Source organism: Thalassophryne amazonica, chromosome 15, assembly GCF_902500255.1.
Source record: "Thalassophryne amazonica chromosome 15, fThaAma1.1, whole genome shotgun sequence".
Lineage (NCBI taxonomy): Eukaryota > Metazoa > Chordata > Actinopteri > Batrachoidiformes > Batrachoididae > Thalassophryne > Thalassophryne amazonica.
The window spans coordinates 69,638,827-69,660,235 of record NC_047117.1 but is presented as its reverse complement, the minus strand read 5'-3'; the positions used below and the strand labels follow the sequence as shown (position 1 = coordinate 69,660,235).

At 41.6% G+C, this 21,409-nt stretch overlaps 1 protein-coding gene across 1 annotated transcript in view; it reads right to left on the bottom strand.

The window, feature by feature from the left end:
• Positions 1–21,409, bottom strand: part of adgrl3.1 (adhesion G protein-coupled receptor L3.1) — a 479,593-nt gene that overhangs the window by 127,182 nt on the left and 331,002 nt on the right. The window contains exons 11-13 of the mRNA XM_034187839.1: positions 20,293–20,478; positions 16,275–16,313; positions 1,627–1,810 (exon numbers count right to left, since the gene is read on the bottom strand). Coding sequence (XP_034043730.1) covers positions 1,627–1,810; positions 16,275–16,313; positions 20,293–20,478 — 409 coding nt within the window. The remainder of the gene's footprint in view (positions 1–1,626; positions 1,811–16,274; positions 16,314–20,292; positions 20,479–21,409) is intronic.

Sequence of the window (21,409 nt, the reverse complement as noted above, 5' to 3'; positions counted from 1 at the left end):
CTTTGATGACTGCACTGTAGTCTTTTGTATTCAGTTGCTTTTTTTCCTCATAACAGCAAGTGTGATGGTGTCAAGCAACTCTCACTCTCACTTTCCCCATTTTGGCAAACAAACTGGAAGCAATCAGTTACTTTTATCCAAGTCAAAAACCATCATTCATTTGGTTAATTCAGGTCAAGAGAATTTAAAAAAAATTAAGTTCTTCATTATGTCCATCAATAGGTGTATCTATTTTTTAATTTATTTAATTGAATGAAAGGAATTGTTGGAATTGTTACTAAATATTCTTAAGGCAATGTTTGTTCTTTTGTATTTATTTCTAAGATATTCCAATTATGAATTAGAAATCAGATGTGGCAGTCATTTTGACCACTCAATAACTGCAAATCATGCTATCATTTGAGACACGCTTGTTCTCCTACTCCTCCCAGGTCCTTTGTCTGCTTTCCACCAACCTCATAATGGGGATGAAGGTTGAGCCTGGAATTGCACTTCATAGGTGTGTTTTAAGGTTCAAGGTATGTTTTGGCAAAGATCAAGGTTGGCAGAGGTCAAAATTTTGATTTTTCACTCCGATATGGGATGAAGGTCACTGGGTTGGTTTATTATACCAATTTTCACCAAACGTAGTACACATATAGATGTGGGGTTCTGCAACTGTTCAGCAAGGCCAAATTTGCCAAATTCAACCATTCAGGTCAGTGTAATGCCTGCCTGTTGTTGGCCTAACTCTATCAGGTCCTTTTGTTCATTTCTACCAAAATTGGTATAACCGTGGAAGGTTGACCCCAACATTGCCTTTATGGAATTCACTGTGGCAAAGTTAAGGTCAAGGAATATGATTTTCAACCCATTTTGGACCAAACGTGGTGCACACTTTGGTGGATTCCACAATAAGGTCAACCAGAGGGCTATTTAGGTGAAATTTATTTCAGTGAAAGTCAGGTCAATAGGGTCAATGTCAGATTCCCTAGACCTCATTGTCTTCAAGTGCACAGGCACTATTACCTAGTTATTACAAAGATCAAGAACTCTACATCACTAATATGCCTAAAAGGATCTGTATGTGTGTGAAAAAAATATTTATATATAAAACAAAAAGAAGCATTAAAATACCTGGACTACCTGTTAGTTTTGTATTTGGGAATGGGAACACGTTCAGCACCAAGGACAGTGCCCACATAAGTATCAGTGTTGTTACTTTGAAGTCTGGCAACACTTTAGTGATGCAGCTTGTGGAGCCAAATGATTGTGGCAGTTGGTCTATACTGTACGTGAAACGTTAACAGAAGTTACATTGGCTCAAAGTACTTTTCACTTTCTCTGTGTCTGTGTGTGTGAGCGCGCGTGTGCCATTGTATCCATCAGGATGGCAAGAAGATTGCTGTCTTGACACTATTGCATGAACTGGACACACAGAGCCTACATACTGTGCAAAAAAAAAAAAAAAAAAGACATGACATCACAGTTTTCTAACTGATTGGCAGGCTCCACTGCTTAACATCTTCCCACATGCCTGCTGTTGGACACCAAGAACAGCAAAACCTTCAACCTTTAGCAAATCTGCATGTCCACAAGACCAGCAACTGCTTAAAGGCATTCAACAAGTTTGTCAAATGTACTCACGGATATTGTCAGTGGTCTCCTGCACGGTGTCCGTCTTGAGAAGGTTGTCGGCCAGCATAAAAGCTCCGGTTTCCACGGTGTCAAGGAGCAGCGTGGCTGAGTGCTGCTGCTCGCTGGTGGGCAGCTCTCTCCACGCCGCCTGGGCACGTGGCTGTAGCAAATTATTCACCGTCTCCACCATTGCCTGGGGCAACAGTGGAAACAGAGGTCACATAGAGGGAACTAACATTCTCATTACTTTCAGTCAATGACGCTAATATGAAATTAATGCAAATCAAGTCCTGGTGTGGATAATGCCATTATTCCACAACGACTGTAGGCAGCAGTCAATGAGATGATAGTGTAGCGGTTTTACATTTATCAGGCTGATAAATAATGACAATAAAAAATGTTAGTGTGCTAATGCAACATTCTCATGCAGACATAAGGCAAAAATAAACAGACAAAAAAAATGTACAGTTTCACTGGTATAGTCCACACTCTGTCTATTTTGTCAAGAGACTCTGTTTTAAAAGGTATGTTGATTTTACCTTTTAAGTTGTAAAAATGATTTTCTTCAGCACCGTTGTTAGTATCCAAAGGATTCCCAATTTATATTACCAATATCAAAATTGCTTCTTGTCTGAAAACAAGAGGATTTTGACCCACGTGTTAAAATACAGTGACAACATGCCATGACATTTTCTGTGGTGACATCATAAATGGCGCGGAGGACTTTTCTGATCCTTGAATGACTTCTCTGGTTTTAAAATTACTTGAAAAAAAAAAAAATTATGGGTCGCATTTTTTTAGGCTTGATTATAAGAAATACATGCTTGATCTGAAAACCTGGAACACAACTGTTTTTACATACGAGGTCGCTATTTTCTTCAGTGCATTCATTGAAAGTGTCTGCTCACAGCCTCAAATCAATAATCAGTGCTGTAATGTAATTCGCCCTCCTTTCTCCATTCAACACCACTACACTCATAAATTCCAGTTGGTTTCTATTTAATATGTTCTTAAGAGAACTATATATACTGTATATAAATATTGAGCTAGGTTAACTACTTTTTAAATGCTGTTGCTTATTTGTTTCAGGAGGCTTGGCCCTACTTGTGAGTGTCATCATCACGGAGTTGAAGAAATAAGGTAAACCTTCAATGGGAATGAAAGGAAAAAAGATCTAAAATCAAAGGAAAAAGAAGGCAACTGGCACAGCTTGTAAACACGAGCAACTAAAGAGTCCAATGGGAAGAACTCAGGATCAAATCTGGACACATTTCACATGAATTTACTGGATATCTGCTGGACAGGTAACACAACACTCAGACAAGCCTACGGTGTCAGTTGTGAATATTAATGCTTGCTACAGTTGCAAAGAGTTTTTCTTGGTTTTCTCAAATGAGTCATTGCTTTAGAAGACTATTATTGTTCCTAGTTGGAAGATGGAAACACAGTTTCCAACCAATTAAGGATAAAGTTCAAATGTTACACACAATATTCCTTCTTTACATCATCTGCAAAATGTCACGGCATGAATCCACTACATTTACCATGGAATCCACCTACAATAAATAGTTTCCCAGAAATAAAATTGACTGACACTTTATCATATACCACAAAAATAAGGGGACTTCATAATAAGATTTTTTTTTATCACAAAACAAACTTTGTGAACTCTGTAGAAAACCTACCTCTTCAAAAGGGACAACACCATTAAAAAGGTTCTTGTGATGTAAAATCTTCACTAATGCGCTTAAGTCAAGCAATCACAATTTGGCTACATCTTAGTTTTTATTTTTTACCCTCCGCCAAAGTAAAAGTCTTATCTTAGTTGAGAAACATGTACTTAAATTTCTTGAAAGAAGTGAGAGCATTGGCTCACATCAAGGCCTAAATCTAAACACGCGACTAAACTCTGACATCAAATCTTCACCACAAAGCAATGCTAATTTGCACTTCACATTCCTGCATGCTTCCAAGAAATCACTTCCTTATTTTCCTAGACGTGAATACTGTGCATGTAGAGGCGCATAACTCATCAGAGTGAGATAACAGAAATGGAGAGGGAAAAGAGAGCAGGTGGAGAGAGGGACGGGAGCCATGGGAGAGTGATAAAACAGTCCGGTGACTTTGTGGTGACAGGCATCCGCTGGGAACAAGGGAGGTGGCAAAGCGAATACAGGTTCTATCAAGCACACATATCACACTCCTGTCTGTCTCTTTATTTTCTTGTCCTCTCGCTTTCACTGGAAACCACACCTTTGCAAACTCACTCCCATCCCTCACTTATCTCTCCATAGCTATCTCACTTTCAACACTTGAATTGGATGGAAAAAGGGAACGAGAACCTTCACACGAGCAACGATGGTCTCCAATGGGGAATACGAAGCGCACAGAGGAACAATTGAGAGGTATCACTTACTGGCGTCCACATGTCAGCTGTTTGACTTTCTGCCTCCTTATTTCATTCAGAAACAAAATGACATTTATGTGGTGAATAGCTGTGGAAAGTGGATGGAGATGTAAAAGGTCGATCTTCAGGTCAGGTCTGGGAGTATGCAGTGGTGCTACTCATCAGAACCACCCTGGGTAATGGATAGCAACCACCCAGGCAGACAACCACTCCACCAAAAGTAGCTAGCCATCTATCTGCCGTACCCATATAAAATGTGAGGGTTCCCTTGATCTTCTCCAGCTGCTGGGATTCAGAACACAGAGGCACCTCTGTGATGGGTCACTCCCAAAGAAACACACCACATTTAAATGTCATAGCTGATGTTCCCTCACAATACAAATTAAACTCCTTGTCTTAATCTCCCCAATTGAAATTAACCTTTCACTTCACACAAAGTCATTTGAATGGTACCCAAGGATCCTCTGAAGAGACCTGGTACAAAAGACATCTAGTCACTGCCTTAGTGTCCAAGTCTTACAACCATACAGTAAGCCAGGAGGCACCAGCACCTTAAAAAGTAGGACTTTCATTTTCTTGCACAGATATCGGTATCACCAAGCACTTCTGTCCAGTGACCTAATAATGCCATAAGCCCTTTTCAGGTGTATCCCAATCTCAAAGACCTTGGACTCAGAAACATGAATGTCACAACGAAGATAAGCAAATGTCTCCACAAAATTATGTACTGCTTATGTTTAATGGCACAAATTGTGCCATTGCTCTAATTCAATCCAAATTGATAACATGGCACCAAAGCTCAACATAAGTTACCCAAAGACAAGGGCTTCACAAGGGCAAGGTCTAAACTTATTCATCCCATGAGTAGACACATTGATAACAATGGTAAGGAAAAACTCCCTTAGGTGTTTTTTGAGTATGAGACAAAACTTCCAGCACAGCAGACTCAGAGGGGTGCCCATCTACTTTAGCCATACTAGAAATAACAAAATAAGGAGGATAACAACAAACAACAAGCCAGGTGGATTTTGGTCAATGCAGCTTTAGTGTTTTGTCCAAGGACCCAGAAAAGTAGCTTCACATGGACACACTTGATTTCAAACCCCAGTATGTAGATTACTAGTCTAACTCCCGTGCCATTCCTATGCTTGAGGCAAAGCTGTGCCAAATTTGAGGGAGATCCTTTATTCAAGAGCAAAGTGGGACTCTGTGCACCTCTATGTCCAGTTGGGAAACAGCAAGCTGAACCCTCATAATTTTTAAGACTATTTTGAGATCACAGTGAAAATCAAACAACCAATAACATACTTGGCACAAGCTTTGTGTCAGATTGTAAGGAGAATCATCAAACATGAGTGACATGAGACTCCAGAACCATGTCTAACCAATAAGGAAACCGACTGCTATTTGAATCACAATCCTGTTCCGTGTTGTGGTCAAATTGTTATGAAAATTAAGTATTTGTTAACTAAAACCAAGCTGAATGTGTGCACCAAATTGTAAGGACATACTGTAAGCAGGTGTGAAGTGGGACTCCAGAAACCTTAGTGTTACACACACACACACACACACACACACACACACACACACACACACACACACACACACACACACACACACACACACGTTGTAATTATAGCATACATATTTCATACCTTTTCATTTCCAGACTGTGACATCCACATTGCTTTGCATCATACATAACATTTGTACAAATATGATAATATTACATTCTCTTTTAATGCAACCAGCTAATTAGCTGGAATGCATACCGGATGAGTTTGGGAAGGCTACATGTAAACAAAAACTAATTAATCTACTGCTTTAGCAAACAGCCAGGATAAGCCAGAGCACACATACAGCAGCAAAATATGTCTTTATCACACTCTTTTTGAGTAAATGTGGAAGATTAACAGCAGGCTTCAAACACTCCATCAGCTCCAGATATTTTGAAAAAAAAAAAAAAAGAAATTCTTTGTGGAAACATTAATTCACAGATTCAAATATATACAGAGAAGGACTAATATGGGAGCATGTTTAAGGTGCATGTCTGACTGAATACTGTTCAAGAGATGACATGCATGGACTGGAATGTTATGCTGCTATACCTGTTGGATGAGTTGCATGCAACATAATGTTGTGCTCATATACATGTTGGATGAGTTGCATGCAACATAATGTTGTGCTCATATACATGATGGAAGAGTTGCATGCGCTGTAATGCATGCTCATAGATCTGTGGGCATCTGAGGGTGTGCACAAGGGGCCTGGAAAAACAATGCAACACATCATTCTGCTCTACTTGCTGTACAGTAGCAGTGAGGATGAATCGGGGAGTGAAAGCACAGTATATATGCTTCCGTTTGCTGTGAAATGATCACTTTGATGTGTTTCAGATAAGTCTCCACTTTTCTATTCTCATTAAACGTTTCATTGCTTTTTATTGAACTTCAGATTATCCTGCATTTTCAATTTCAAATACATTTTTTCCTGTTTTCTTTTGAAATTTAATTCGGCGGGCACACAGATCACATCTGCAGAGGAAACAGATAGGTGAGAAGAAGGGATTTCCTGAAGGTGCAGACTTCTATACATCAGACACACACAGATGAGACGCACGGACACGCACCCGTGAGCATGTCGGACTCAAAGTGCTGGTGTGCCATTGGTGACATTTCTATTCGTGCTAAGCATGAGGACTAGAGGGCTAAAATAGACAATTTTTTTCAGGGTTCTTCAAAGAGTAGAGAAACTCTGCAGAGACAGATAAGGGTGTACGAGTGTGTGCGTGCACGCACACGCACACCAGTAAATGGGGCAGAAGTGAAATGCTTTGAAGCATCGGGGTAATCCAGCGTAAACAGCAAGAGGAGAAGCGGCCTGTTCTTCCACTCCCAGCTAGATGTACTTGGACGTCCATTCGCGTGCGTGTGCATGGATGTACAGCCTGTGCACGCTGGGTGAAACACCTTTTGTCGAACCAGAGTCAGGTTGTTAGAAGTCTGAAAACTGCAAGAGATGAATAAAGGATGGAATTCTTTTCCTCGCTGGAGAAAGTGCATGTTTTGAGAATGTTTTAGTCCAAGCAGTGACCTCGTCTGCCAGTTGCTGTGGCAGCCCATCTCCTCTGCAAGGATGAATTTGCAGCCAAATCAGACTTTAAATTCACAGCATTCACAGAGGACAAATGAAAGATTATCACTGTGCACCGCTGCAACTTTTAATATTTTTGTCTCATGTTCCATCAGATTGCAAATCATACAATGACAATCATGGGGCGAGGGGTGCTTAGCAAAATGTTAGTGAGCTAGTGAGTAATATTAGTGAGCTTTCAAAACAAATGCTAACTAATTAAAATTAGCTAGCTAATAATAGTTAAACGTTAACTTAAGAAAAAAAAATTGGAAACTAGTTAACAGGATTTATTCATTGACACTTCAACCAGCTGGTTACTGACATTAACTTACTACCCTGCTAGCTGCTAGTGCCACACACTGGACTTTAGCCTTAAATGAGCCATTATAATGACGGGAGTCAAGCAGGCAAACAAAAGGTTCAATTAACATCAATTAGGGAATAACCCTGTTGTGTCTGATGATTTGTGGACATTCATGCTGGTTATACAGTCGCAAACTGAGCTTTAAAAAGAGTTTTACTGGTGACGCATTAGCAGAGCCGGTAAAACGAATATTTGTGACCGTATAACAGCATGAACGTCCGCAAATCACCAAACACATGGGGATTATTAGAATCCAATTCCATCATTTGCATGGTTTATGTTTCTGTAGGACATTCGGTCAGCGAGGCTTACCATGAGGCAGCGCTGCTCCAACAGCGGTCAGTGCGCAGAGTAATCCATCAAATGTGAAAATCCATCAAATGTGAAACAGTAATTCTGTGTCAGAATTTACATCAATACTTTCATATGGTAGCTTAAATTCACCCATTTCGGTGGTGTTGTCAGTGCACGACTTTCTCTCGCTCACAGCTAACAGCGCCATTATGACATCTGCATAGCAGCGTGTGCAGCCGGTGTTCTGTCGAATTGTGTGTCTTGTCACATAAATCAACAGTTTCCCATCCCAACAATATTATGCATGTGTGCGCATGCGCAGTTCGCGGAGGGCCAGCCTGTCGACAGGAATGACATCGCGTCAGAACACCGGTCAGGGTGCAGAGTAATACATCCAAATGTGAAACGGTCAAAATTTCACCATTGTTACCCTGATAACATATGGTCTGAAATCTCACACGATTAACCAATCAGATTTACAGAAAAAAATATATTTGGATTAGAATAAATGAGATGTTCCACTTTAGGTCATGTCCGGTCTGGGAGCATGTTCTGGTGCCACACATGCCATATCCACCCAGCACAGAACTGTCTGGATAGCAAATACCCAGGCAGATAACCAGTCCATCCCCACCTCTTGAAATGTGCCATGGTGGTCTTGGCACCAAGCCAGCCGAGAGATGTAGTCCCTCCAGCGTGTCCTGGGTCTTCCCAGGGGCCTCCTCCCAACGGGACGTGCCCGGAACACCTCTCCAGCGAGGCATCCAGGGGGCATCCGGAAAAGATGCCCGAGCCACCTCAATTGACTCCTTTCAACGTGGAGGAGCAGCGGCTCGACTCCGAGCTCCTCCCTAGTGACCGAGCTCCTCCCGAGCTCGGTCACTATGACACCAAGTTGGTCACCAAGTCTCCTGAAGTAACTAATTGGTTGATGCAAAGTCATTCCAGTGGTACCCAAGGATCCTCTGAAGTGTAGAAGACATCTCATTGGCTTAGGTCACTGGTTAGCATTCAAGTCTCCTTCTCCTTTACCCCCCTTCAACAATATCAACATCACCAAACATCTCTGTCCAGCGACCTCACAACCTCCATAAGCTCTTTTCAGGCTTTTCTGTATTTCAAAGGCTGAGAACCAAAAGGTGTTAATGTCACTGCCAGCACAACTTAATGTGTCTGCAAGAGTCCAGGAACTCTTTGTAAAGCCCTTTCACACTGGTGTATTCGTAGAGCTGCTCATTGTGGCGTATCATCTACGCCGAGTTGAGCAGCTCTCCGCCCACTTTTAGCAGCTTTACGTCGAGTTTTTGCTCCCTATGCAGCAGTACGTTGATGGCTACACGCATAGGATGGAAGAAATTAAACATGTTTGATTTTCTTAGGCGTAGAGCGCTGGATACAGTTTTAAGCAGGTGCAGCAGAGCGTTACTGCATACAAGTCTGTGCAACACGGCGCTCCTGTACACAACCAAAAACTGAGTGCATGAATCAGCTGGAGAACATGAGAACATGATCACACAGCCCACAGTGCCTCTGTGTGGTCAGAACAGGGAATTGAACCTCAACTCAGAAATCCAAAAACAGCAGGTCGGTCCGTCACTCTCTCTCTCGCGCACTCTCCCTCACTCTCACTCTGTCTCTCTCTCTCCCTCTGTTGCATGCTCGCTCTCTCTCTCTCTGTCTCTCCCTCTCTCTCTGTCTGTGTGTGTGTCTGCTCAATCCTGTGACTTTAAAATAAAAGCCTCGTCTCTGCATGTCGGTGCGCTCATCAGACGACCTGATCGATCAGGTCTGATCAAACCTGAAAAGAGCTGCGAGTCTTTAAAATAAAAGCCTCATCTCTGCATGTCGGTGCCCTCATCAGACGACCTGATCGATCAGGTCTGATCAAATCAGCAGTCCTGATCGGAGCAACCAGAGCTTTAAAAGTTTAACGAGTCACAGCGCTTCATTCACAGCAGCCTTTACCACAGCCAGACTCAGCAGCATCTGTACACCATGAAAATGATCCACCAAGACAAAAAATAATAAAAAAATAAGAATAATAATGTTAAATGACTGTTTCTGAGCCACACTACAGAGCGCACCTCCACAGAGGCAGAAAATAGCAGCTATGGCTACATACGTGGCAGTAATGAAACTGTAAAAACCTCATGATACAGTCCACTGTTTTCCAAGTGCAGTGATGTTCTGCACAGCCGGCAGGAGTGAACTGGTTTTAAACAGTGACTGTGTGCACACATTAAAAAGCGAACACACGCAGCTGCAAGCAGATCCACAAACACGGAAAAAGGCTGAGTATGCGTGCATTTCGGGCGTATTTAAATTAAACACAACGCCGCATTACGCAGCTCTACGGATATGCCAATGTGAAGGGGGCTTAAGCACAGATCTTAATCTTGATTGAAGGCCATTACAAACACAGACACTCTGATTGCTCGCTCAGCTTCTCCGGTGCTGCAATCAAGGTATCTACTGATTCCGCAAAGATCACAGAATCATCTGGAATGTCAAGGCTAGCAAGCATTTCCTTGTCAACAAAGGCACCCAATCCATGAGGGTATCAGAAATCATATTAGATGTTTCTTCCAGGCATGAATATATGAAATATATTCTAATATTAAAAGTTACAGGTAAGAAGGATCTATAAATCTTTCAACCCTCTTGGCCCCTGTGGTACCTTCCATATTTCAAATCTTATGTTCCGTTTGTTTCTCATGTTTCGTTTGTGGCCCTCTCTCACGGTCTACTTCGAGGACCCCCCCCCACCTCCGATCCAAGCGAAAGCATCAAAAGCCTCTCCACACCACCAGCTTCATCTCGAATAAATTGCCAATTTAGTACACATGAAATGAGTCCCAAGTTCCCTCAACGACGTGAGAGGGTAGGCGAGATGAACTGTGCGTGTACGAGAGAGAGAATTCAATTATTATTCCTTTTTTTTGGGTCTCTATTAAGAACCCAAACCTTCTGCCCACTCTCCTCACTTGGCAATTAGTGCTGTAGATAATTAACGAGGAGAGGGCAGCACAACACCACATCCCTAATCACACACATTTCTGTCTGGCAGAAGGAGAGACTGTTGGTATAATTTCGTGTTGCATTACTAAGGCTAATTATATAATCGATCACTCCCGGTCGCCTGCAGTACCTGAGGTGTGAGGTGGAACGTTTTTATTTCAGCGCCTGATGGCGAGCACACATTTTGCGAGTGCACGCTTCATAAACGCTTCAGCATTTTAGACGTGACGCCAAGAGACCACTGTTGAAAGTATATTTATTTATTTATTTTGTTCTGTGTGTGCGTGTGTGAGTAGATGAACATGTCAGGTTGCATGCAGTCCTAAGCCATGTTCCCCGATGTGACATTGCTGACAGGCGCTGACGTTAAGACTTTTCAGGCGAGAGCGGGGGGGAAAAAAAAAAACAAAAAACCCTGCATCAGGAGAAAAGGAACGAGCACATCAGATGGGAGTGTGCATGGAGAGAAAAAGAGACAGTGCAGCACATGGGTGCAGAAGCTGGGCTCCTTTCATGTTCTGAATTGTAATTTTAAATGACCGGCAGAGGCTCAAGCGCCCTCTTTTCTGTCTGCTACTGAAAGACTGTCGTTAAGAAATATAAACAGGATGGAACATCTATCTGGTGTGTACAGTTGTCAAAAACCGAGTGACCGTGCAAGAAGGAGACCAGTGAAGGAAGCCATCAAGATACCATTGACAGCTCCAAAGCAGTTATAGACCTCTAGAGGGTGTGACTTGAGATAGTGTGCATGGTGCAGCTTTTGTGTTCATGGCACAGAGGTTTTTCTTAAAAAGAAAATGTTCAGCTCCAGTTTGTGAGAAGGCACACGGGAGAGTTGAGCTGAGATATGATCTGCTTTCTTCGATAAAAATCCTCTGTTCTACTCCACCATAAGATTGTGACTGGAGTTGCAACAGGCAAAAGCCATAGAAGGCTATATATATAAAACTCCTCACAGGTTATCCTGGGTGTCTTGGTGGCTTCCCTCACTTGTCACTCAATTTTTGAGAACCTCCCCTACCATACAGTACTGTTGGTGTTTCTCAATGACATTTCTGATTAGCTCTGAAAATGAAGGGACTATGTGTAAAAACAGATGATCTGAAACCCATTTAAATCAAAACTGAAAGTCTACAATACAAGTACATGTTGCATATGTAAAATTACAAGTATAATATGACCAATAAATAAATAAATAAATAATTGTGACCAGTTCTGAGTTCTGTTCTAAGTATCAGTATCAGTAGGGGTGCTGCTTTTCCACAGTACAGATCAGGTCAAGTCTGGGAGGATGCTGTGCATCAGTGGATCCACTACACCACAGAACTGTCTTGGGGTCTGGATGGTAACCACCCAAACAGACAACCAGTACATCCCAACTTCTCAAAAGTAACCAACTATCTACCACAAGCAGGTGAAAGGCAGGAGTCCCCTTGGCCTTCTTCACCTGCTGAAGTCCTCAACACTGAGGCGCTTGCATGTTGGATGACATAGAGGAACATGCCACATGGCCAAAAATATCATAGATGTCCCACTGTCACCATGCAAGTGATACTCCTCATCCCCGTCTTCTGAAGTAACCATGTGTTTGACATTCCAGTGGTACCCATAAATTCTTCATAGAGACCTAGTACCAGAGACATCTAGTCAGACCTTCAGATCACTGATTAGTGTCCAAATCTCATAACCATACAGTAAAACACGAAGCACAAGGACTCTAAAGATTTACAAAGCACAAGGACTCTAAAGAATCACCAAACACCCACCACCTCTGTCCAGCGACCTCAGGACTACATAAGTTCTTCCCAGGTTTCTCTCAAGCTTGAAGGCTGAGGACTCAGAGACATAAATGTCACTGTTGAGATAACTGAATGTCTCATCCAACACATTCACAACATACAGATGCACTTCTGATGGCTCAGTCCAGGAAGTCAATGAAAGCACAGATCTTAGTCTATGCAGACAAAATATAAACCCAGACAATCCAATTCCTCACATAGCTTCTCAAGAGCTGCAAACAGGGTCTCCATTGATTTCACAAAGATCTCAAAGTCAGCGTCAGTAAACAAAGCACCTTTCCAACAAAGGCACCTCAGTCACTGGTTTCCACACCCAACACCCAGTCCATTCAGGCAATGAACAGTGGAGGAACCAGAACACATCCCTGATGGATGCCAATTTTCACTGGGGGCAAAAAATTCAAAAGTATAAATCACATCAAAATCAAAGGAAAATATTTTCAAATAAGGTCTTGATCTCAGCTTCCACTGAATATATATAACTCTTTAAATCCAAGGCCCACTTAATGGTATTTTTTTCTGTTGGCAAACAAACATACATGTATACAGAGCAGGAACCATTAGGCAGAAGTAATGATATCAAACAGACCAAATCAGACAAACAAAAATGACAAACACAAGTTAGTATCACTTTTGAGGCTGTGATCAAGCGGTAAGCATTTGAATTTCTGCTTGTGATGCAAACACAGGCAGGAGCTGGATTTGTTTCCAGGTGGGCCTTTTATACAGTGTATCTGCGAAGTATACACAGCACTTTGTTACAGCCTTATACCAAAACAGAGTAAATTCTTTTCCCCTCAAAATTCTACTCACAACACCCCATAATGACAATATGGAAAAAAGTTTTTATGAATTTTCTCAAATTTATTAAAAATGAAAAACTAAGAAATCACCTGTACATAAGAATTCGCACCCTTTGCTTAATTCTTTGTTGATGCACCTTTGGCAGCAATTACAGCCTTAAGTCTTCTTGAATATGATGCCACAAGCTTGGTGCACCTGTCTTTGGTCAGTTTTGCCCATTCCCCTTTGCACCACCTCGCAATGTCAGGATCTGCCCCGGCCCAGGGTTCATGTCGGGGTTTACCCTTTATTCAGGTTTAGGCTTCTGCTGAGGATTTACGGTTTTACTTTTCATATTAGTATACCTTGTCATTTAAGTCTTGGTTTGGTACTGTTTGTTTCTTTTCTTTGTGTAATGCTTTTGTTACTGGTTTAATTCTCTGTTTATCATTTATTTGTGGTTTAGTCATTCATTGCATTACCTGTATTCTGTAGTCCCTGGTTTTGTTTTTTGTTCATTTTCTATTCAGTCAATAGTTTGTTTTGCCATTTTTGTTGTATTCACTTTTCTGTATCAGGTCCTCTCTAGTTTTAGTTATAATCATTAGTTTTCTGGTTTTCCCACTTTTTGACTCACTACCTTAGTTCTTAGGTTTGCCCCTGTGTTTTACTCATGTTTCTTATGGTTTGTCAAACACGTCACGTTTTGCACCGTTGGTTTTTCTGCCACTTAATTATCTTGCCCCATTTCACTTTGCTTTTGTCTCACTGCACTCTCTTGCACTTACTTCCCCACACCTGCACCTGATCACCTGTTGATTAACCTGCTCCCTACTTAAGCCCTCATAGTCTCACAGCTCACTGCCAGATTGTTGTATTTTTGCACTATCCAGCCTCATGCCATAGTCCTGTTTTGTCTTGTATTTCTGACCTTGCTTGTGTTACCGATTTCCGCCTCGCCTTATCCCTGAACTCTGCTCGTTTTTCGACTTTGCCTCTGCCTCAGCCCTGTGAACTCATAAATTCCATGTATTTTGAACCTTGCTTGTTTTTTGGACTCTGCCTAAAGCTTGCTACCTGCCTGTACCTCCACTACGTTGACTGATACCCTGTGTATGAAACCTGTTGCCAGCTTACCAGATAAAGCCTTTTTCTTAATCCAACACTTTTGTCTGAGAGTCTGCATATGCCTCCTACAACCTTCAGGGCCAAGCCACCACGAATTATGACACTCAAGCTCCATCAAATTAGATGGGGAGTGTTGGTGCACAGCCATTTTCAGATCTCTCCACAGATGTTCAGTTGGATTCAGGTCTGGGCTCTGGCTGGACCACTCAGACATTCACACAGATGTCTGGAAGATACTCCATTGATATGTTGACTGTGTGCTTAGTCATTTTCCTGCTGAAAGAGGAACCGTCCCCCCAGTCTGAGGTCAAGAACGCTCTGGAGCAGGTTTTCATCCAGGATGTCTCTGCTTCTGCATTCATCTCTGTTGCTGCATTCATCTTTCCCTCATTCCTGAGTAGTCTCCGAGTTCCTGCCGCTGAAAAACAGCCCCACAGCATGATGCTGCCACCACCATGCTTCACTGTAGGGATGGTGGCTGGTTTCCTCCAAACATGATGCCTGGCATTCACACCAAAGAGTTCAGTCTTTGTCTGATTACCAGAGAGTTTCTCATGGTGTGAGAATCCTTCAGATGCCTTTTGGCAAACTCCAGGTGGGCTGCCATGTGCCTTTTACTAAGGACTGGGTTTCATCTGGTCACTCTACCATACAGGCTTGATTGGTGGATTGCTGCAGAGATGGTTGTCCTTCCACAGAGGAAAACTGGTGCTCTGACAGAGTGACCATCAGGTTCTTGGTTACCTCTCTGACCAATGACCTTCTCCCCAATCGCTAAGTTTAGATGTGTAACCAGCTATTAGACAGGTCCTGGTAGATCTGAACTTCTTCTATTTATGGATAATGGAGTCCACTGTGCTCACTGGGACCTTCAATGCAGCAGAAATATTTCTGCACTCTTCCCCAGATTTGTGCCTCAAGACAAACCTGTCTCAGAGGTCTACAGGCAATTCATTTAACTTCATGCTTGGCTTGTGTTCTGACATGTACTGTCAGATGTGGGACCTTATATATAGACAGGTGTGTGCTTTTCCAAATCATGTCCAATCAACTGAATTTACCCCAGTTAAGCTGTAGAAACATCTCAAATATGATCAGTGGAAACAGGATACACCTGAGCCCAATTTTGAGTTTCATAACAAAGGCTGTGAATACTTATGTACGTGTGATTTCTTTTTGTTTTATTTTTAATAAATTTGCAAAAATCTCAATCTTTTTTCATATTATCGTTATGGGGTATTGTGTGTAGGAGTTTGAGGAAAAAAGACAATTTGCTCCATTTTGTAAATAAGGCTGTAACATAAAAAATGTGGAAAAAGTGAAGCGCTGTGAATACTTTCTGGATACACTGTATTTCTGCAGAGTATTGTTAATGTTACTGCTGATATTGATCATAGCCTCTACTTAGTGTGATTGAATCAAAAAAGGGGAAAAACACATAATGTACTTGAACATAATATAATGCCAGAAAACCCTTTGAGAGGATCTTCACCAGTAATTCTGAAGTGGTTTGGCCCCAGATTCCAACGTGTAACATGACGTGCCTCCTCAAAGGGTTTCCATGCAAACAATAAGACGGCGGCTGCAGCATTCTAATAAAACTTAACGAAGTGTGATCACACACACAAGCACACTCGACAGGCCGCATGCTGCGCCGAGTGTGGAAAAACAAAAGACACGGGACTGTGGTGTGGCGGTAATCAACGATACCAGGAAGTGGAAATACCTGTGTGAAAAACCTGCAGGACCTCTCTCTCTTCTGAAGCTGCAAATTTAAACAATTCAGCCGTTAGCGATGTAACACCTCTCAGTCGCACACACAGATGCACAAAGGAGGGAGCGTGCACCTCATTAGCACAGTGAGACTCGGCTGAGTGAAATCATCCATTGATATTCTCTTTGCTCACCTCCCTTTTCTGCACAATTTCTCTTCACATTTCTCTTCCTGTATTCTTTTTCCTGTTTTTCGGCACCTATCGCTGAGTGAATGGATGGCGTTAATTACTAAGCCACTCGTGCGTGATTGGTCATATTTGATTTCCTCCTGAACATTAACATGATAACCTGGCATATTACACCATTAGCTGGATATAATTAGGTCATTACTGAAATCAGAAGCAACACTTTTTCCTCTTTTACAGGGAATTTGTTTCTGCAAATTCAACCTTTAGCAGGCCATTCGGTCAACAAGAAAACAGAAATGAATTGATCGAGTATTCACTTCACATGTATTACTCAGAAAGGGAGCAGGAGGGGTAGAAAGACCTAAAGAGTGAGACAAATTTCAAATAAAGTGCTTTCAATGGATTCAGCAGCGACTGCTGAAAACCAACAGAGCATACTGACCAGGCGTGACTCCGCCTACTTTACAACTTCTGTCATTTCTGACTTTTGCAGCATTGGAGTATAACTGCTCCCTATGGAATGCTGGAAAATGCAAATTTGAAATATTCCAGGAGTGGGATCTGGACCATATTGGAATTCTTCTACTGCACAAGACTACAGGAGTAGGAACAGAAAATATCCAAACTTTTCTATCCAGGGCATGTTCATGTCACAGCTCATACTAGTGCCACACGTCCCTACATTCATTATATTTTAAAACCACCTTTAATCATTTATTAATATACAAATAATGAATGTTTATGAGTTCAATGGTATGAATATTTGATGAGGTGAAAGCTGGAGCACACCATTCAACGAGGCAAAGTCTCGTTGAATGGTGTGCTCCAGCTTTCACCGAATAAAATATTCTTTCCATTGAAAGAATGTAAAAACACTCATTTGTTTTATATGACACCTAAAATAGATCCTTGTCATTTGATATTATATTCATTTCTAAATGACTAAAAGGGACTTACATTTTGGTGTTCCACTGCTGCTAAAGTCCAACACAAACTTGAAATAGGAGTCCAAATTGTGACGTGTAGTCCGGTGATGCTGTGCACTGACTTCGTGTAGTTCCTCAGTCCAGCGAAAAATCACATCAGCTTTTCATCTGAACAGCTCTTAATGCCTCTAGACGGTTTACAGTGGAGTGGATTTTGTGTGTGTGTGTGTTAGCAGAACTAGCACCGTCAATTAGCGCTTTCAAATCGTCGTCCGTCAGCAACACAAACCCCGCCGTGATTCTTTTAAATCTAAGCGCCGTCCCGCTTGTGTGAGCATGCGCACGCACAGCGTGCGCACGCGCTCACACTAGCGGGATGGCGCTGGTGGTGATGGAAGTGTGTTCTTTTTTTTTTTTTTTTTTTTTTTTCTTCAGCTGCTCCCGTTTGGGATTGACACAGCAGAAGCGTGCAATGGTATCAAACATATGGAAGCAAATCGCACTCTAAATGGAACCAAATTGCACTCTAAATGACATACAAAGCACCAATCAAATGACAAGGATCCACTCGGTCATTATATAATAGATTGCCAGATGCATCAGCGTTTACTTCACTTTACTTATTGTTTGTACCCAGTAGTACAATCAAATACCCCCCCATGTGTGCACCAATGGAATAATCATTTTTCTGTAGCTCATCCATTGACATTATACGTATTTGGACAAAAATATCTCCACGATTCATTACACACACTGGCATTGGAAGGGATCTGCTTTCTATTCGTGTTTTTGTCCAGGTGTAATCTTACTTTTATTTGTCCGTCATGTTGTCCAGATCTCTATATTTTGTATAGCTTTGTGAATGCAATCCTTAATTTATCAGATAGCTGATGTCTCTTTCTGCTCCACCTTCTTTGTTCATGGTAGCTCCAATAAATTCATTGTCTTCAAAGCTGTTTACTTCTCACTTTAGAGATTCTGAATTCTTTTTTTGCTCTCAAGGTTTTAGTCTCTTTAATTTTCAATCTAACACATTTCACCAATTCACTCAGGTTACTGTCTTTTGTTCCATGTGTGAGTGACAAGACGACAAGAACTACTCCTCTGCCAAATTAAGATTGTTCAGGTGCAATGTTAATTGTCACCTTATAACTGTGAACACAACAAAAGATACAAATTGTCCTTGTACTGTTTATCAACATGGTCTTATCATAATTTCAATGCATTTGTTCCTTCTGTGCCATTCAAAGAGTCATTGAATGGAACATTCCATCTTATATTATTTACAATGACAGTTTTTCATTTTTGCAACTGATTTAAGCAGTGGTCAATGTTCAAAATACCCCTGCTGTAAAACGTCTTCTTGCACTTTCACGTCATTATGACAGCTCACACAAGCCGACTTTAATGTGATGATCATGCTAAGACCTTTTGACTTAACCCCTTAACGCCTGAATTTATATAGCTGTATATAAAAAAAATGTTTTGTGTGTGTTTTTGCCTTTAAGTAGATGGTAAATAATGTTGAGATTATTAATTTCACTTTTGCACAAAAAATAAATAGTAATTTTGGTATTTTGGTAATAATTTATGTTATAATGGTATGTTGCAAATTTGCGACAACAGGCATACTGGTCAATTTGGTATGTTGCATATTTGAGTCAAATATTGTAGCATATATATATATATATGCGACAATAGGCATTAAGGGGTTAAAACGGTTTCAAATCTCAGCCTTGTACCGCCATGTAGCACTGTTCCAAATGGCAACATACAGCTATCAATGACCCTCACCCTAACAGTCATACTACAGTCTGTGAACACTGGCTGAGGCAATATGCAGCAATAAAAACTGTAATTAACACTATGGATTAGGGTTGGGTATCGAGACCCGTTTCTTTTCAGGTATCGTTAAGAAATGACTCGATTCACCGATATCAATAGTCTTTTTGCTTAACGATTCCCTTATTGGTCCTTTAGAGCGGCTGTTGTTTTTGAGAGTGTTTGTCGGTAAAATGATCATTCCTCTACGTTGATTACAGACCCTGCAGCAGCTCTGTAATCAATCATTTCTGGAGCAACACTCCACTTTGAAGCGTGAACCAATGAAGCAATGCTTCGATCCACTGGCTCGTTGGTTCTTTGATTAGCTGCTCTTCAGAAGCAGCAAGTCTGCATCTTAAGCCCTCTCCTAGCCATTAAAATATGTCAATCATGAGTCACTTTTGTGTGGATTAAAGTCACTAACTGGGACTCTTGTCTTGTTGCAGTCAAGAAATGAGAAGCGTCTTCCGTTGGCACAGCTCCAAACGCTGCACAGCTCTCTGCCGAGACAGAGTCCAGTTGGAACTTCAAAACTAATTGCTGCTTTACATAAGATGACACCTCTTTCCAAATGCTGCATTACAGACAATAAACTACAATTGACTAAAACATTTTTTCCTTCCCAAAATGAGACGTCCTGCATTCTTTATGAATTACATCCTGACGTGCAGCACACCCAACTGAGCTCAGCTCAGACGTATAGAAAGACATTCATGCCAATAATGTCTGAAAGGAAATGCTTTTGACAAAAACTACATATTTTATTTATTTCTTTTTATGTCCAGAGATCAAGGATCCAGTGACCAATTTCATATTTATTTACTTTAAGACAATAAAATGTTGTTGACATAGAAAACCTGTAAAGCCTACTTTTAGTACACAGAAAATTCACAAGAGGTATTGATAAAGGAATCGATTAGGAATCGGATTGATAAGCGAAATTGATAATAGTATCGATATCGATAAAATCCTATCAACACCCATCCCTACTATGGATGGATTGAAATCCATGATTGCTACAAAAGGTAAGAATTTATCCCACTCTCTTGTTCAACACATTAACCTCTAGGAACATCCCTGGCTGTAGTACCTTGGTAAGGCTGCGGGCCGCGCTGTCCTTGCCTCCAGGTGTCAGGTTCCTGAGCTGGACATCCAGCAGTTCCACTAGTTGGGCCATAGCACGGACTGTGGATGGCACATCACCGGGACGAAGAAGCCCTTTGGTCTGTTCTGCCAGCTCTCTAGCCACAATCGCTGCCGTCTCACCTGAACGAAGCTGAAAGAAAAAAGATCAGATGTGGTTAAAAAGGTAAAACAGGATGAAGAGATGACTGACAATAAGAAGGAAAGGATGAAGCAGAAGCACGTGTGAGTAGCACTGAGTTTGCAGTGGTGCAAGACCTGCCCCCCCCCCCCCCCCCCACACACACACACACACACATACACATTTTTCTATTTTTGTGTATATCTCATTGTGAATTGTTTCACATATCAAACTTGACTGAACAGAAAACAAAGGCAGCCTGAGTCCACTCAAACTACAGCTGTTAAATGGTCATTTAGTTTATTGGAGCAAAACCAATTTTCCAACACACGTATCAACAAATCAGAGTTCAGTTCCAAACAGTGAACTGAGCCAGATGTCTTTGCTACTAGGTCTCCTCAAAGTATCCCGAGTACCCCATGTGTGTGAAATGAGTGGGGACTTAGGGCCCTGTCCCACTGGCGTTTAGGAGGATTTGCGCAAAATTGGCCCATATTTGCCAAACATCCGCAATATCCGTGTAACATGCCTGTATGAGTCGGCCGTCATCCGAACACGTCCGTGATCATCCACAGAGGCACGCATGTCCGCAGCCAGGATTTTTGAGCTGTTCAAAAATCTGGATGCGGATGACATCCGCCTTACATACTCCATATATACTCAATTCATACACAATACATACTCACTCTATGCGCTGTATATCTGCCGTTAACCGCTGATATCCGCAACTGATGAGGATTTGCGGCTTGGCAGCGGACCGGGACAGTGTGTAAAACAGATATATATCGTGCCCATCACGTCCACGTCACAAACTAAAATATGTTGTAGCGAATGCATACAAATTGGCCACGAATAAAGCGTTTTTATTACATCCGCTTTGCAGCTGATTTGCGGACAATCTGTGAATGCATAACAAACATGTCACATAAACCCAATGTACTAT